An 18,319-nucleotide genomic window follows, 5' to 3' on the forward strand; every position below is an offset into this window, starting at 1 on the left:
CAATTTAAATGGATTAACGTTCAATGAATGTCAACAGGTCCCTTGAAAAGACGCCATTAGTGTCTACACAAAAACTTTACCCCACACGGTCTACTTGGAATTTCCAAGGCTTTGCAAAACTCAACAAAATGGTCACACTATAGCTAGCTACTGTAGCTATCAAGCCACAGGTTTCACAAATGCGCCTCAGGAATGAAGCAAATTTCCACATCGGCTCTAAATCTAAATTACTTCAGTGTCTGTTACTTTTAATGTGTATTTCACTCAGTTTGAAAATATTTATGAGCAGGTCTCATTCGCACCGGCGGTCGATTCGATTCTAGTAAAATGAATGCAACACGTCAAATGTGGGCAGTCAATGAACGAGATTATACGAATCTTATGGTAATTCGTCCAATTGACTTTGCCTATTCTATGGAGTCCAATTTAATCTGTGCAAAGATACGCTTATTACGTGTTTCGTGCGTAATAGATGCTGATTATTACGCATTACGTTCACCGTCAAAGTTCGGATTTGTCATTTGTAGGACGCGACAAATCCTTAAACTTTGCAATAGTTGCTGGAACGTTCGCTTCATGATTCGTCATGTCCGCTCACTTGTAAACGATGACGTAATCCACTTCAAAGAGTGCGACGATGAAAGGCGGTTATGAGCAAACAATAACATATTTAGAAGAGATTTGAAAAGAGGAAGTTATAAAGCCGGCCGCTGCTTTGACATAACATTGCATACGGATGACACGCGGCTTCCTCTAGTTGGCTGGCATGCCCGTATATGGCTTGCATGTTGTCGGTTTGTATTTGGAAGTGCGCAAGCTTGCATAATTCTCATCCACACTAAGGACAATTCAAGGAAATTAAGCTCCAGAACCAGGAATACGACGACTACGAGGCATTTACGTGCCGCCAATTAAGTGACTCATCTTAGGCCTCGGCAGCCATTGCAGCAGCAGCAATATCAAGTGAGATCGTTGCGCGGGTGCTTCGAATCAAATTAAACATTCTGGTTCTATTTTTAAACCGGTTTTAATTTCCTCATCAAAGACTCGCCCCAATAGATTTCTTTACAACTTCGCCCTAATTAAATTAAATGTATAATCACGTGTCAATGACGTCACAATACATTGGGTAAACAGCGGGAGTTGGTTGTTGAATAATTTTTTAATCCGGCGTCGTCTTGTCCAATTAACACGACACATTGATCTCTATGAAGAGCTTTGTGATGTAATAACAGCGACGGTCAACAACATTGTTAAAAGTGATTGTGATGTCACAAAACCGATTAATTTTCAAAACCGCGAACGTGCAAGGTTTCAGTTTCTGACGTCATAAATGCAAACAAGAGACCAGGCCACACAATTCCATTTGTTCGGTCACTGACAGTGATGGGCGACTTTCCATGACAGGTCAAGTGCCTGGACATAGTTGGTTGCACGCCAAAGCAACAACTCGGTCGAAAACAATGTGCCATGTGATGTCTATGTGCTTCGCGCAATGAAGCAGGCCAGTGGGGCTCGTTAAAGAAATCTTATAAATATTAAGCAGTAAAATTTTAAATCTAATCCTGCAACAGCGAGTTATTGAACCTCACCAAACATGGATGAGAGTTCCCGATACGTCGGTTTCGACCCGCAACCAACATTCTAGAACCCAGCTAGAAGTGATGACGTGTTACGTTGGACATTTACCAGCAGCAAGTATGCAGCGGAGTGGAAAATCGCGCGGAATGTGTGAGCAAATGTGATATTGGCGCATATTGTGCGAAGAACCTGTTTGCTGCGTTGTGTTTGCTGATAAGGGAAAGAGTTTCATCCCGCGAACATGGAGAAGAACACGTCACACATTGATCGAAGTTTTCAATATTGGCAAGTTTAGTTTCAAACACTCACCAACAAATTTGAATGAAATTGCTAATTTCGTGTCAAATATTGCTCCCAGCTCCTCAAAAACGGTCCAAGAATAAATAAAATGACGCTGCCATGCGGAACATCGCATACCACCAGGTGTAATTGTTTGTTTGTGCTGTCACAAAGCTTATAAATTGAATCGCTTGAAATTGCAAATTAAACGCACACAACCGTATCTTAGCGCCCCCTGACACGGATTTTAAATTGGAAAATCATCCGATGAAAATCGCAAAGTAATTTTGTTTGACCCCCTCCGACCTGACACCTTCACAGAGGCGCTTGTTTCGCAATAATAGGAAATGTTTCTCTCTGTAAAACGTCATAGGAGTGAGGATAGATATTCATCAGATTGTAGAGAGAGACAGAAAATGACAGAGAAATCTTTCAAATTAAATTCATCTTCGGTCTTGTTTATTTTGTCCATTCCAAGGAACTATCTCCGTGATATTATGCTTGTACGCGCTTGTCACGTATTCCAACGCATTTGTGCGATTGTTTATTTCGTCACAATACGTGTTATATCGTAAATAAATTAATTTCGTCATTGATTATTAACGATTCATAATATTATGAATAAGTTAATGGTTTGATTTTGGTGACGTAATTAATACTCTTTTCATGTAAATCTGTTGTTAGTGCATAATAACTTGAAAACCGTGGTATTAACTCAATAAAGCGTGCTTTCTTAGTTTATTATGATGTCATAATCATACCATTGTTAACTGAAGAGTGTGGCCAATCAAGCACGACGCCGCAAGGTTATGATTGTGACGTCATACTAAACATTCAAGAAGGCATTTCTCCGAAAGTCGACGCCGAAAATAAAAATTACACAATCCTGACGTCCAACAAAGCATAATGTGAGCAACCAGCTAATTTCAAAGCGGACAGAGTTAATCCCGTTAATAGACGTGTTTTCGCGCGTTTTCTTTCTACAAGGGGTAGCGGGTCGCCTAGTAGCGATACGTCATAATATATTCACCCGAGAGCGATTGTTACAATCTTGCTTCTTCAATCACAATCAGTTGAAAGATTTACAAAAGTCTAATCAAGCAATTGAAGCAAACGCCTGGATGTCTCGCCCCGTGTTTGTGTTTTGCGCAGAAACATTTGTCTTTTCGCGTAATCTTAAAATCTTTTCCGGCCAACACAGTAAAACTATGAGCTATGGGAAGATTACTAGAACATTAGGGAATAGATTAATGACTGTTTGTCCCCAGGTTTCACCTTTTAGCCGGATTTTACGAGTGTTTGAGCGTCGGTAATTTTCACATGTCAGTATCCTGGGCTCATAGTAACGCTGAGATACGAAGCCTGGGGCTGAACGAGAAAAGCAATGAGCAGCGTTGCTGTCAGTTGCTTTCCGATAAATCAACTCTGCCCGGGCATGGATTACGCTCAGTTGCAGGAAGTAATAACAAGCCCGACCGACTTTAATGATCGCGTTGCTAGTACGCTTGGCAAATAACAAATTCCGCCGCTACCTCGTGTCACGTACTCACTACCAAACCCAACATGTTTGCGTATGTTGGCCGTTTGTGACAACACAATCGTGTTTTGTTTAAATAAATAGTTATAGTTTCGTGTAGGTACGTCACAAACAGCCACATTTCCTTATTAGAGGGTTTTAATCAATCGCGCAAACGAACTAAAATTAGAATTTCTAGTAAAGTTCTCTCTTCCACACAGCTGTAAGCAAGTATAGGTGTGCTTCACTATACATGGAATGGTTCAAACTTGTTGCGTCATATTCAAGGTGTAGCTGAAAACGTGAAGTTAATTGGAAGGAAAATTTCAAATAAATCTCGTTCGGTCTGCGATGGAACTGTTGCGCAATACAGGACCGCTGTTGTTAATACTAATACGCAATGCTGTTGTTAATACTGGTGCAGACAAAAAGTAACAAGGGCTTTGACTTCACATAAAACCGGTCACTTATATACATTGATGACGTCATAGCAAGCATCAGAAGCCAACCAGTGCCAAGCTCAGTGGCTGCGCAACCAAAAAGATCATGTGAAGATTAGCATGACAGAGGACAAATGTGCATTGTGCTGTCAATATTGGCGGCTTGCACAGAAGCTGAAAATGAGCAAACAGGCCGTGTATGTTCCCTGATGTTACTCCACTCAGTTAAAGATGTGCGTAAATATGAACAATTCCTAGAAGTTTTCCTCAACTTATTTACTTGAGTTTGTTAATGACGTCATTAATACAGTCTATCTCGTTTCCGGCCTGAAATATAAATTCACTTTCATCTTCCGGCCTAGGAAAGTGTTTGGATTATGACGATGCAATTCCGTCATAAAGCACATTGACTGGGGATCCGTTTTTCCAGTATTAGGAAATTCCAGTTTTGCCGAGCAGTGTCTGACGAATGTATTCTTCTGTGGAGTTACTCAATTCAATTTGTCCAATCTTCGTTCCAGTCGGTCGTATATTGGCTGTTGCTCATTTTCACGGCAATCAGTAGAATACCAGAAATACAATTCATTTGCCGAAAAACTTATTTCGTGTTTTGACGAGTTTGTCGAATGATCTTGAACTGTTCTTGCGGCTGGAAAAGTTTGGACGCGACGTTCTATTGAGAAGGTGACGTGATGGTAAAGAAAATAATCTACAGCGTTGAAACTTTCTACACGTGACGCTTAAACTGAAGGGAACGCATGGTGTAGTAACAATGCGCCTTGTGACCTCATAATTGCAGGCGTGTTAAAGGGGAGAGCTTTAAAAGATAAGTTCAATTTTACCCTTAGGCTTAGAGTTTTAACCATTTTCACCGTCAAGGCGGTTTTGGCACAAAATCAACGAAAAAATAACCCGAAAATATTTCGTGCATGATACGCCCATTTCTGCCCCAAAACGGCTTAGCTGGCAAATTAGCGAAACGCATTCACGCAGACAGAGAATCGTGCAATGAGCTCAGTGATACAGTAACAACATTATCTTGGCTGAAGCAGCTTCAAATACGAGCCTTGGCTCTTTGAAACTCTAAAAATAACACAAAGATAGTCTTGTGCCTTGTCTGATCATGTCTTTTGTGGCGTCATAGAGGGCTATTGTAAGAAACAAACAAATTCTTCAAAGAAGACTAAATGGCGTTACTGATGGACAAAGTTAAACAACAAAGAATAACGTAATTAACATAATGCTATGACGAAATTTACAGTAAATGTGAGTAAGTTGTTAAAGTTTGAAACTGACCCGTTGCATAACTTTGCTTTGCAGTTGTGTTGCTGTATATGAGTTATTAGGACGGAATTAGACCCGATCCTCTTGTGTTAAGTCATACTGAGATTATTTCACATTCCAAAATCTGGGCGCTTTCAGCTAAAAACGGGTAAAAATTCCTCATAATCCAGCAGCCCCTTGGCTCGCAATAACTTAAAATCAGGTCCTTCTCTGAACTACAACCTAACCACGCTAAACTACAACACAGGGTTGATGCTTTGGCGCCACTTAGCGATTAGTTAGTTGGCATTTTAATCGTATTTTAGGTTTGAGAGTTTGCCAAAACTTTCGCAAATGGAGATTTAAAAGAGTCAATCTTCACATAAAACTTTAAGGTGACAGAAATAAGTTGTGTCAAGGATAAAATATCAATGGCATTTTTTCTGCCATAAAAGTGACGTTGGACTGAGATAAAGGATTTTATTACTCAAAAAGTTAAACAGCAAACTGCTTTGTATTCACACTTTCATTTCATCACTTCCTGTGTGCAATTTATATTTGTTCTATTTAGTTGTCGGTTTCTTTATTATCCACCAACATGTTCATGTGTAACCGTTTCCCTCCTGAATAAGTATGAGTCGTTAAAAGCAAGAAACGAGACCGGCTGAGTGCCTTCGTGTAAAGACAAATTCAGAGATGAGCGAGAAGGTCCAAGGGTTAATAAATGAGTGTCTACTAGGGATGGGCCGATACGAACCCAAACCCGAATAGATTCGCCGAATATCGCCTTTATGGAAGATTCGGGAGAACACGAATACAATATTACTTATAAACTTACTGACTTTTGTAAAAAATTGTGATCTAGTTTCCCGACAATGCTAAACTAGAGTCAGCAGTACTTACAATGAAGGTTGTTTTCCTAACGATTTTGCTTTTTCAATCGCTTTTTAAACACTATTTTTCAAAAGAAAGCGATTTGTTTATCGATTACGTCATTTTAGAAGAAAGACTTGACAACTTTGGATGAAATTTTATTGTTTGGTTCTAATACGAATAGATTCGGGATTCGTTCGTGTCGATCTTCATGATATTCGGGTTCGCACGAACCCGAATAATCTTCCTCGCGGCACATCCCTACTGTCTACTGACTTGCAACATATGTTTCATGAATGATCATTGAATGCGCAATGAAGCGAATGTACAGAGTTTAAATGTGTTAACTATCCTTCGCATCTTATGCCTCTATCTGGGACGTTAAATAAAATGATTATACGGAGAAGTTAATTTGACGCAATATGCTAGTAATTGTCCGTTTTAAGTTGGCTGATGTCTAGAGTTTTCCAGGCTGAACTCGGTCCCTTCTGAGAATAGGCAAATAAATGCGAGTTATACTTAATAAGAGAAATATTGTCATCTTAATATGAAATTCAAGTAAATTTTTAAGAAACAGACATACCAGATGAAACGACACTTTCTTCAGGTTCAACGAGATGCACGTGCAAAGTATATTTGGAACGCCTGTGACGTAACACGACAAAACATTGTCAATCGTGTGACTTTAGTTAGAATAGCACAATAAATAATTAATAGAAGAGTTTATGTTGATAAGGCAAAGTATGGGGAAAAATTTAGGAGGTCCCGCCGAGATTTGAACTCGGATCGCTGGATTCAAAGTCCAGAGTGCTAACCGTTACACCACGGGACCTGACGAATTTCGCAGTGTAAAATCGCGTATAAATACGTCGTGTGTAAACAAGGTAGTCGTCTACGCCCTACGGTGTTTCATTCCATTCACATAGCGACTAAATTATGCCGTTTTAAACTTGTTGAATGAGGTTTAATTGTTGAAAACGCCTGAATATGTACATGAAACAATTCAGACATTTATATGTAGGCCTATTGATATTAAATGTAAATTTGCTTCAACTGCGACGGAGTAGGCCTACCGTGTGTGTTTAAATGTTACTGCGCTTCTGTAACTGAATGAATATTTACTGAGCCAACTCAGCCTATTAACTCGGCAACTGATTTCTTTCCAAAGAAAAGATTCATAAATTGATTTATATTTTGTTTTGGTAACAACCACAGCTGTTGAAAACTTTTCATTTTTGTCTACAATCGTGTCACGTGATGTACAGTGGTAAAACGTGCATCGGAAATGAAATGAAAATGAGTTTTGAAAACAGCAAACAATCTTGCCACAAAAAGCAAACAAAACCACAGATTGTCGGACCAGCAGTTGGCGTACTGTCTCACATGCGCTCTTTCAAGTTTTAATCAAAGCATTTGTGACACATAGGCCTAGTATTAGCGTGGAGGGGATGGACAAGGAAATAATTGTTTCAGCCATTTGCTAATAGAATGGCAATTGCGTTGTTTAAAAAATGTAAAAACAGAAAATAGTTATCTAGCTAATGCTAGCTTCGAGGTCTAACCATTGAAACATTGATTTGGTTTGGGGGAAAAATTTAGCTAGATTCGGTTTTTAGACGCAGACATTGGCTACAGTACAATATGCCAGTTCTTCATGAAGCTGACGCCTGTACCGTTGCTACATAACCACTGCATAAGATTCATAGATGTGAGCTACTAAATGCTAAGCACAGCAGCACATTGGAATAAGATTAATGGCCGGTTAAGGTTACTTTAGCCGTGATGCATTATCCTTTGTTAGAAATGAAATTATTCCGGCCATTTTCAATATAATAACATTTATGAGGTGACGATTTTTTGTTTAATTGACCTCGTACTTAGTGTAGCAACTCGTACTCTTATAACTCAACAGCTAGATGTAATGTTGTTTATCGCGTAACGGATACGTCACAAACGCATTGTCCATACAAAAACTTTGAACAAAATGACTGAAAATTACGGCACAATTCGACTACGAAATTACGGTAGCCCTTGTAAAGCATTGATATAAGAGCAGAAAAAATATTCAGTCAACGTCGGTGATATACCATATTACTATACAGCAATATAGTATAGTATACCGCAGGGCTTCCCAAACTGGGGGTCGCGACCCCGCAAGGAGTCGCGTAACGAACTTCAGGGGTCGCAGAGCGTATACCAATTTTACACGAAGTACAAAATACAATCAAAACAAAATATACTTCCAGCCTAATAAACATAGAAACCGCCTTGAGACCAGCATTAACAGATATTGAGCCACGGCTGGACTTGCTTTGTAGCAGAAAGCAGTCGGACCAATCACACTGAATAAATGTGTGTGCTTTTTTGTTTGCAGTAGCCTACATATGTGTAAAGTAGTAAGTAGGCTTTGAGTACTGGTGGCTTGAATTCAGTCTTTGCATCTCAATAAATGTCACTAATGACTAATGTATATTTCGCACTGCTTATCAATTTAAACGTGAAGGGTCGCGGAAAACTTCAGAAGTTTGAAAGGGGTCGCGAGCAAAAAAGTTTGGGAAGCCCTGGTATACCGTATAGCAATACATCCTGTTCCGATTTCAAACAAGGCTTGTGGAGATTCGATTGTGGCTGTGGTAGTGACGACATTTATCCGCAATTGCTCCGCTATTGTTTCTACCCAGGTCGCATGGTCTCCAGCGGTTTGTGGCATCCTTTGCTTTCTAAACTGCAGTGTGACGCAGGGTTTATCGGGCGTACGGGTCCAATTAGATCCTATCAATCCGATGACGTAACCCCTGCTGTGGTGTTGGGCCACTAACAATAAATGGACAGTTGGCAAGCGCAACCACGCTCAGGTCAACTATATACCAAGTTCATCTTTTAGCGCGGAACATTAAAAATGTTTGCATTGACTTAGGCTGGAAGAATAGTTGGGTACTAGGCTATGTGTGATTTGTAAGATTCGTGTTCGCAAACTTTTGCAAATGGAGAAAGCTCATCGATGCACACGATATTCAAATAACCATTACGTCATATTGCCTTGAACACGTTTTTCTGTCTCATTGCAACAACAATTCGTGACGTAGCTAGGTTTCAAGCAAGATTTATCGTGCTCTGGGCACGTGCAGGACTTCCGGTCTGACGAATACTTTTACAAATTGAAAACACGAGAATGTAGTTTTCATGGTTTGATCGGTCATTTTGCTGCTTTGCACACGATGCAGAGCTTAGGGTAAATGCTACATCAGGGTGTAGCAAGTTTGTATTTGGTTATTGCTATGCATGTAGTCTATATTTATTATGTGTCTGCTTAGTTATCATCACTGTACAAAGGTAAACAGCATTGACGAGCTGAACTGAAAGGAAAGATGCAGGTCTATGGTGCTGACGTAGCTTACAATCTAGTTTAGTCGCATGCGAGCATTGTGACGTGACTATTAAGAGACACGTTTTTCTTGGTATTTCACTAGAATAAGGAAATACTCTTTCAATGATGCTAAATTACGTAGCTCAAGCTTTAAGCAAGCCCATTGTTTTGCTTCTACTTGGGGCGGTGACCCTCCTCTATTACTGGTACAAAAGACCCTCGAGGTTCCCCCCTGGCCCCAGGGGAATTCCCGTGGTGGGTGTTCTTCCATTTGCGAGCGCGGGGGCGGAAAAAGCAGCGTTGAAATGGAGCAAGGAATATGGACCGATTATGTCCATGAGAATGGCGAACACTGATTGGGTGGTTCTCAACGATTACGATTCCATGAGAAAGGTGACGTATGCATGCTGCTTTTATGACGTATGTATGCTGTAATTATTACGTATGCATGATGTAGCTTGGCCTGGAACGCGCGATGTCTGCAGTGGCGTGTTAAGTTGTGCAGCAGATGTAGGTTCTCGTATAAAAATAAGATGTCGACGAATCTATTCCAAGACGAGCAACATTTTACTTCACCAACATGTACAAATAATTGTCACTTCAACTGACAATTACAATTTTACAATTTTTGCATCATTTTAGGCGCAGAGATGGAAAGTGACCGAGTGTTAGGCCCCAACCAGCCAAAACCTTACTTGATATTTTTTGTACTAGACAGAAACGAAAATTAAGTCTAAAATATTAAAAGCTTTTTTTTTCAGGCTTTTGTTGAACAATCGACCAAGTTCTCTGGTCGACCGCTCATTCCGCTCCTTAATCAGTACAATAAAGGCCTTGGCCTTGGTTCAGTTGATTATGGAGACTTCTTCAAAGTGCAAAAAAGCTTTGGAATGAAAATAATGCGTGGGTAAGTGCCAGTGGCAAGTTATAACTTCTTATATTCAACTTCACGTCATCATGTGAAGATTCTGTTGCGTTGTTAGATCCGGTTTAGAAGGTGATTCAATAGAAGACCGAATTGTAGAAGAATCTGACCACCTGGTTGACGCCGTGCAAGCACAAAATGAAAAAGTGTTTGTGCCACAGGTATTATAACAACACAACGTTCCGTGACGTTAGTTAAAGTGTCAAGTTTGATCAGTTCGTCCAACTTAATTCAGTCATTCCATCACACCCACGTCATTCATGCTACGCAGGTTGCTCTTCGCAAAGCTGTAATTAACGTGATATGTGGTGTCGCTTTCGGGAAACGATTTGATTATGACGATGAATCATTCAAACAACTTCTGAAGGCGGTGATTGAAACAAGGTGTCCAGAACTTGTCATACGTTCATGCATGTTCAGTTGATTTTCAGTATTTTTCAACTAAAATTATAATAAAATATGATTATGTCCTTCAAATTTATCTTTTAAGTATAAATGTGTTTTATTTTTCATGAGCTTTCTGCATTCCTTCCCGAGCTTAGCAGTGCGACTCATGGGGCTGGCTCCTGGCTTGATGGGGATTCCCCCTTTCTCATGGGTTAACTCGAGGTTGTTGGAGAAATATCGAATTTTGAACGGTTTGTTATCAAAGATTATTGCACTAAGCTTATAGCGGATTGGCCGTAGAGTGATTTGGTAATCGTTAAAATGCAGCACAGCGCCGTGTACAGCGAGTAGGCATGTATGTATGTAAGCCTATGTGCAGGCATGTACACTATAAGTAGCATGTAGGCCAGTACTTTATGATGAATGCTGGTGATGAAACGTTATGTGAAATGAAGACAATCGTAATATGATGAAAATCACGTAGACGGTGATTCACATTTTCAGAGACTATCGAGATGATCGTGGACAGAGAGAAGGAAGCAAAGGGGGGTGGAAGCGCGATGGGGTTCGTGGGCGCTTACTTCAAACAACTGGAAGCTGGAGCTCCTCATTTCAACAAAGAGCAACTTCTCCAATATACGAGAGAGCTCTTCAACGCGGGGATGGAGAACACTGCTGGCACATTGGCGTGGGGTCTCCTTTGCCTCATCCATTTCCCTCAGACTCAGAGGAAGCTTCGAGAAGAAATAAACACGGTGGTCGGTAAGTTCTCTCAGATATTGTTAAATTAATCCCATTTTAAACCAATGACAACTTGTTTATGTTTTACAATTTTTTCCAGGTCCGAAAGATAAAATCGATCTGTCTTTGAAAGCAAAGCTTCCCTACACGAATGCATTCATTCAAGAGCTGACGAGGTTTCGATCCATGACTCCCTTCACAGTTCCACATAAAACAAACGAAGACGCGGTGATTGACAGCTACAAGGTGCCGGAGGGCTACACTGTGAGTTTGTTTTGCCCCAGAGATACGTCATCGCATCGGCTTGACATCTCGTAATACGATTTTACTGAGAAGAAATTCTGTATTTTGTATGAGTGGAATTAGGCTATATAGGACATGTATATACAATAACTGAAGTTGACGTCATGGTGCTTCAGATTGTGGGAAACGTCTGGGGTGTCCACAACGACCCTGATTACTGGAATGAGCCGGAAAAGTTCGACCCGGAGAGATTCATCGACAACCGTGGAAGCTTCGTCAAGTCAGATCACGTGATTCCATTTGGGATGGGACCACGTGAATGTTTGGGCAAGCCAGTCGCCGAAATGGCGGTTTTTATCATGCTCGTTGCCATGGTGAGGAGATTCGAATTTTTTCCAGATCCCCAGGAAGCAGAACTTCCGCCAGATGACGCCGGGGCGCAAGGAGCTTTCTTTATTCCTTTCCCGTATGAACTCGTCGCCATAGAAATCTAAATATGTTTATGAAGACCTGTTCTTTGATAGTTTTTTGTAGCCTATACACTTATACATCAAAGCTTGACTTCATATCTGGGTTTGGTGACGCGCTACTTACCCAACCATAATATAGTCAACAACATCGTGCACGTTTTAAACTTTCAGGGCTTTGTCGCCTTTTCCAGCTCCTCATCCGTTTGTTGCTAGGAGACATAATAATTAATCAACGTCATGTTTCTCGCTTCGCCCAATTAATGGAGAAACAGAAACGATACAGTATGAATGTACACGCTTTATATAAATATATTCCGCACAGTACGTGTTGTGTTGGTATTCAAGGCAGACGCAGAAGCGACAAAGGTTTCAAGTCATTTCTACTCGTTCCTTAAACGTAGTTTTCACAAAAAATAATTGTCAGCTCGACATAGATATTCTTGGATTTTTTATACTTTTAAGCGGTAGCTTTGCAAATCGAAAATCTATCGCAGCACATGTAGCAGACATACGTTGCTCTGGGTTCAACCCGCACAAAAATTGTCTTTTTCGACGCCGTGCGCTGAAACTAAACGCGATTGCACCAGGTCATCATCGGCCTATTGTGCGAGGCAGATCGCGTGTAAGTGCCTGGCAATTCGAGAAAATGGAATCAATTGTACGGTGTGTGTGGCGCATGTTATTATTGTCACACATGTTGCTAATTATGAGCGTTACAGCCAAATACTTGGCATCTAAATACTTGACATAACAGTAAATTACTTTTTAACTAGTTAACAATAAAACAAGATTTTATTAACTATGGCTATATAAGGATAGGGTATAACCTAGCTGGTAGTTTCGAAAGCAGACTTGACTTAACCACAAACTATACCAGCTTTAGCCTGGAATCTCAAAATTGACGTCATAACCAGAAACCCATATTGACCATATTAACTGAACATCGGCTGCCGTTTACGCGATGTTGTTTTGTCATCCCGCAGCAATGCACCGTCGCAATCACATCCAGAGTATGGCCACTTTCAGTCTGTAGAAACGCATCGATGGGCGGTGGACAACGTTGCCGCATTTCAGATGCCTGTGAACCGTAAATTACGTCATCAACCCAGAATTCCGCTTGCAACGAATGAGGGGCGAAGGCGCAGTTACCGACCAACAATTCCTAGAAATGCTCGCCTCATTAACCAGCCATGACGTCGGGTTTATTAAAAGACCACTCGTTGAGTTGCAGTTTATTTCACGGAAAAAAGAGTTAAGCAAAAAGAGTAAAACTGAAAGCGGAGAAAAGTGATGAATTATCGAAAATAAAACTGAACCACTTAATGTAAGCAACCATGTTGAAATGCAGTTGTTAATATGCCAGCCTAACTCCACTGATGAAAGACATTTCATGTAAGACGAAAAATTTTTAAGATTTTTTGTGAAACGGTGATTTTGACACCTGCCAAAACACGTTTCGATGGTTTCGTCGTTGAGTGTAGACGCAGCGGTATAAATTGCTTTAAATCACTTTCAATCAAGCGAGTCGAGGAGTCGAGTCAAGTCGAGGAAGCGAGTCCTGCCTCAAAACAAAGCCAGCTGCATGCGTGATTGCGTTTTTGCCGTTTCAAATAGAATTTACAAATTTTTTGCTCGTTTCATCATTTGAGGCGAGTTGCTGCTGGTGCATTGGACTCGGGTCGCTTCGTCTCGTTGGAATGACTGGAAGAAAAGCGATCGTTTATTTTCATCAAATTAGCATCGACTTGGATGCGAGTTTGTTTAAACTTTATGAAATCTGCAGAATTTCGCCTAAAGTATAAATATCTGACGTACAAGCTGGTACCAATGGCGCCTGAAATAGTTTTAAAAATATCGCTCAGTGTGACTAAGAACTCGTCAGATACTCAACAAAAATATCAGACTTGGCACCGGTAGAAAAGTTTCCGATCCTTGCTCTATGTCGTTTTCTAAAGTTGAACTAAGAGTAAAAAATGAGATTGAAAGCTGAATTCTGAAATTTTCGGTTTTACTTCGTGTTTCTTTCGAAGTTACGCAGCTTACAGTAGAAGGCAAAGTTAAATATCTGAGAGTTAAGATCGATTTATTCAATCAAAGTAATAAACAATGTTACCGTGGATACGAAGAGGACACCTTGCTACGTTTATTTTTAGATCTTTCCAGCCATTAATCGAGAACATTTAAAAGTTATTTTTTGGATAAAGTCTTCGATTTCAGCTTGCTTGAGATTTCTATTTTTGTCCAACATGTCTTGTTGTTGTGGAGATCCCGAAGGATTTCCTCCAGGACGTAAAGGAGTTCCATTCCTTGGATGCGCTCCCTTCGTCGGAAGCGATGCTCCCAGAGCTTTCTTCAACTGGAGCAAGGATTACGGATCCATAATGTCGGTGAGGATGGGAAAGAAGACGTGGGTCGTTTTAAACGACTATGACTCCATGTACCAGGTAAGTCTGACACTTATCCCTCACTGAAGCGTGACCACATCATGGAGTGAAAATGTTTCAAAAAATGATGGGGGCATGTTGGGCTTTATACAAATCAAATTGCTTCAGGCACAACCGGGTTGCTTTGATGTTAATCTCGAAGTTCTCTTCCAGGCTTTCATCGAGCAGCAGAGCAAGGCGTCAAGTCGACCCCTAATCCCCCTCCTTGACCAGTACAACGAGGGGCTGGGGCTTGGTTCGGTCAGGTATGGAGAGTTCTTCAAAGCAAACAGATCGTTTGGGGAGAAAATACTGCGAGGGTGAGATTGGACCCAAACAAACGCTTGAACTTGGCTTTTAGAATAAAACTCTGTACTGCCATCTAGCGCTGGAATTGGAGCACAAACCATCGAAGAACGAGTCATCGAAGAATCTGGATTCCTGGTCGATGCGATAAAAGCAAAGAGTGGAAAATCTTTTACAACCCGGGTATTGACTTTGAAAGAACATCTTACGTCAGAGTTAGCCAAAATTGCTGAATGACAGAGAGTCGTTTATTCATGAAATTTTAAATGGATTTTAGTTTGAAAAATTTACACCTGAGTATATGCATTTTCACATTTTCACACTTTCATCTCAATGCATTGAATACAATTTTAACTAAAGCACACCAATACACAAGGCTCCAGCGAACATGAGTTTAAAATTAGCTACTCGGCCACCAACGATTTAAATGTATTACTTCTATCCATGATAGGACGTACCGAGGGTTGCCTGTTCTAACGATGCGTATCCTATTATGGCTACCAATCTTGCATAATTGGCTTAACTGGTTTTGGGCATAACAGGCTTTGCGAAGCCTCTGCTAATCGTTTTCTTTTCCAAATTCAGTTTCCACTGAACAACGCTTCCTGCAACGTGCTTTGGAGCATTCTCTTTGGGGAAAGAGCAGATTATGACGATGCATCCTTCAACAGACTGATCTCGGCTCTGTGTAAAACGTAAATCTCCCATAAACATATCTTTTACCTGTTCTTTGTATTGCAACTACATCTCTTACTTAGCACAAATACTTGAAGGTACTTTTGATTTTTCCAATTAAATGAAAACTGTAGAAAACCTTAAACTGACGTTTTATTCAGCATCAACGAGGATCCCGGCTTCCCATCGACCGCCATCAGCCTCATGGGTCTCACTCCAAGTCTGATGAACTTCCCGTTATTCAAAGGAGTCAACGAGGAATATTTACAGAACTTTAAAAACTTACTGAGTAAGAAGCGACTTCTAGATTCTGTAAATCGGTGGCAGCTGAAAAATATTATTTTGTTCAAGTAGAAGTTTTCTTAAACTATGTGGTAACCAGTGTTTCCCTTTTCATTTTATCAGAAGTATTTGCTGACATCATCGACAAACATAAAGAGACTTACAGCGAAAAATTTTCGAGGGGATTCGTCGACGCTTACGTGAAGAAAGTGAAGAAGGGGACTCCCCATTTTTCAGTAAGTTCAGAAATATTCAAAATTTTCCCTGTTTAGTGCAATCAGAGAGTTAAGAATAAAGTTTGTTATCCATGCAAATCCAGACAATAATTGCAGATGCGCAATGGCTTTTGGCTTGACAACTTCAAAGTTTTTTGGTATAAATTAGATGAAATTGTGGTATGTGAATAGTCCAAATACAATTTCGTATTCTGTTAACTTCCACCATATGAGCGCAGTATGAGCAACTGGTCCAGTTTGCCAGGGAACTCTTCAATGCGGGCGCCCAACCCACAGCGGGCATGGTTGGTTGGGGCCTTCTCTGCTTGATCCATTACCCTGAGACTCAGAAGAAGCTACGAGCAGAAATAAATAAAGTTATTGGTGAGTAGAAGGTGGTCTTTCAGATTTTTAGACTCGAAATGATGTCAAACCAGCCTTGCTGTTAATTTGTGCTCGCGCACACGAATACGCTGCACGATATCCACGTTCATAAAAGATTACGTCACAAACGTCTGCTTCATCAATCGCGCAACTTTGCAATTGTGAGCGGCTCCAAGCCGTGGTTTCTTTATGCGCCGATGTGGCTCTTGTGCGACATCTACCGCAAAGTCTAGAAACATTTTACTAAATTTAGGTAAAGGCAAAGTGACCACGTCATCCCAAGCCAGCATGCCTTACACAAATGCATTCATTCAAGAACTAATGAGGTTTCGTACAATGGTCATATTCACGGTACCACATGAAACTACTGAAGACATGGACCTGAAAGGTTTCAAAATACCAAAAGGAACAACTGTAAGTCAATTAATAAACTGATAACTGATAATTTTGTGATTTTCGAAGCTGTTGTCGCTCCACTAAGCAAGCAACTAAATACAAAGCAGTAGAATTAGTTCTGAAGCCAGGAGTGAAAATTGACTGTGATTGACCTTTCAAGGTTCTTGGAAATGTTTGGGGCGTCAACAATCATCCCGATTATTGGGAACACGCAGAAAAATTCGACCCGGAACGATTCATCGACGAAAATGGAGATTTCATCAAATCTGATCACGTCGTGTCGTACGGTATTGGCGGACCACGTGACTGCATTGGCTATCACGTCGCCCAATTAGAAATCTTCATCATGCTGGTTTCCATGGTGAGGAAATTTGAATTTCTTCCTGATCCTGATGCGAGTGATCTTCCTCCCATCGACAAAGGAGCAATCGGCGCTTTTTTCATTCCAGCTCTGCACAAGTTAGTGGCCAAGGAAATATGAAACGGCTTCAGTTGCATCCACTTGGAAGAAGAACAATCTGTTCAAAATTTTGTACATTAATTGTTTTTAACGACAACGCGGCGTCTTTGTTATGAGATAACTCTATAACCGTTGTTATTCCTGAGCAATGAATCAGAATGATTTTGTATCTCTCCATATCGTGGCTAACACAATAACTTCTTTGTGTACGTTTCACTCTTAATAAACAGCAACGTTTGCAAATAAGCATTATGATAAATGATGTTATTAGCAGTATAAGCTGCTCAATTCGGTGTGTCGGCTGAAGCAATGCCACTCAGACTGTTATTAGCGACACTTTTAACCCCGTTGCATGCGCGTAAGTTACGTTTATACTCTCAAGTTTATTTGTATATACGCACGACTGATGACTTCTTCTAAGGCATTTGTTTGTGTCAAACGTGTAACAGACGTAACCCAGAGCGAAGTGCTTGGTGCCTGGCGTGACCGTGAAAGTGCAAAGGAGTTCATATTTTGTCAATCCACTCTAAAGCAGTAAGTGCATTCTAAGACAGAAGTTCGAAATATAGACGTCAGATTCAACCAGAGAGAAATGTAGGCACAAAGAATATGACATTGATATGATGCACTGTATGTAGAATATGATAAAGGCCTCAACGTGCTCATCACCACCGTCATATGTGTTACTGTCACCATTACTTTGGGAAAAACGCACATCACTGGCATCAACCTCGTGGTTGGAGACCACGTCAAAGCAGGAAACAGGTTGATTGTTACCTGACTTTGCTTAGAGCGTCCATCAGATCCAGCGATCCTCTTTACGTTACCGATCATCGTACGGAGATCAAATTTCTTGTCGACACAGACGCTGAAGCATCGCTTTGCACGCCACCTACAGGTCGAGCGCGAAGTACAATTACAAACCGCGCGAGGTTATCAGCGGCAAACTAGTCTGTCATTCCTACCTTTGGGCATAAAATATCGACCATGAAGTTATCTTCAAAACATAAATTTATCCGGAAATTGCAAGTGGCAGATTTCAACCAAAACATTCTCGGTGTCGACATTTTGCCGTACTTTTCTCAGACCGTCG

General features: G+C 40.7%; 2 protein-coding genes, 1 long non-coding RNA gene and 1 other non-coding gene across 4 annotated transcripts; 2 read left to right on the plus strand and 2 right to left on the minus strand.

Moving 5' to 3' along the window:
• Window positions 1-6,712: 6,712 nt before the first annotated feature.
• Window positions 6,713-6,784, minus strand: Trnaq-uug (transfer RNA glutamine (anticodon UUG)). Its single transcript has one exon. It is a non-coding gene; the product is annotated as a tRNA-Gln (tRNA).
• Window positions 6,785-9,394: 2,610 nt separating this feature from the next.
• LOC143471157 (cytochrome P450 2J3-like) lies at window positions 9,395-12,409 on the plus strand. Its single transcript, XM_076969536.1, has 8 exons — window positions 9,395-9,712; window positions 10,081-10,226; window positions 10,303-10,405; window positions 10,516-10,628; window positions 10,761-10,882; window positions 11,136-11,393; window positions 11,473-11,636; window positions 11,792-12,409. The coding sequence occupies exons 1-8, from the start codon at window positions 9,443-9,445 to the stop codon at window positions 12,107-12,109; spliced, it is 1,494 nt and encodes a 497-aa protein (XP_076825651.1). The 5' UTR covers window positions 9,395-9,442; the 3' UTR covers window positions 12,110-12,409.
• Window positions 12,410-14,331: 1,922 nt separating this feature from the next.
• LOC143471014 (cytochrome P450 2J2-like) lies at window positions 14,332-17,617 on the plus strand. The gene is made up of 9 exons (XM_076969331.1): window positions 14,332-14,529; window positions 14,683-14,828; window positions 14,895-14,997; window positions 15,400-15,509; window positions 15,651-15,778; window positions 15,895-16,007; window positions 16,226-16,370; window positions 16,624-16,784; window positions 16,927-17,617. The coding sequence occupies exons 1-9, from the start codon at window positions 14,332-14,334 to the stop codon at window positions 17,245-17,247; spliced, it is 1,425 nt and encodes a 474-aa protein (XP_076825446.1). The 3' UTR covers window positions 17,248-17,617.
• Window positions 14,822-16,232, minus strand: LOC143471016 (uncharacterized). Its single transcript, XR_013119459.1, has 3 exons — window positions 15,936-16,232; window positions 15,640-15,816; window positions 14,822-15,498 (listed from the first exon to the last, which is right to left on the minus strand). It is a non-coding gene; the product is annotated as an uncharacterized LOC143471016 (long non-coding RNA).
• Window positions 17,618-18,319: the final 702 nt, after the last annotated feature.

Source organism: Clavelina lepadiformis, chromosome 9 (assembly GCF_947623445.1).
Source record: "Clavelina lepadiformis chromosome 9, kaClaLepa1.1, whole genome shotgun sequence".
Classification (NCBI taxonomy): Eukaryota; Metazoa; Chordata; class Ascidiacea; order Aplousobranchia; family Clavelinidae; genus Clavelina; species Clavelina lepadiformis.

Coding starts and splice junctions, on each gene's coding strand:
- LOC143471157 (XM_076969536.1), top strand. CDS start 9,443: ATGATGCTAAATTACGTAGCTCAAGCTTTAAGCAAGCCCATTGTTTTG. Junction 10,227..10,302: donor GGAATGAAAATAATGCGTGG/GTAAGTGCCAGT, acceptor TTGCGTTGTTAG/ATCCGGTTTAGAAGGTGATT. Junction 10,629..10,760: donor AAGGCGGTGATTGAAACAAG/GTGTCCAGAACT, acceptor ATTTTTCATGAG/CTTTCTGCATTCCTTCCCGA.
- LOC143471014 (XM_076969331.1), top strand. CDS start 14,332: ATGTCTTGTTGTTGTGGAGATCCCGAAGGATTTCCTCCAGGACGTAAA. Junction 14,530..14,682: donor ACTATGACTCCATGTACCAG/GTAAGTCTGACA, acceptor GTTCTCTTCCAG/GCTTTCATCGAGCAGCAGAG. Junction 16,008..16,225: donor AGGGGACTCCCCATTTTTCA/GTAAGTTCAGAA, acceptor ATATGAGCGCAG/TATGAGCAACTGGTCCAGTT.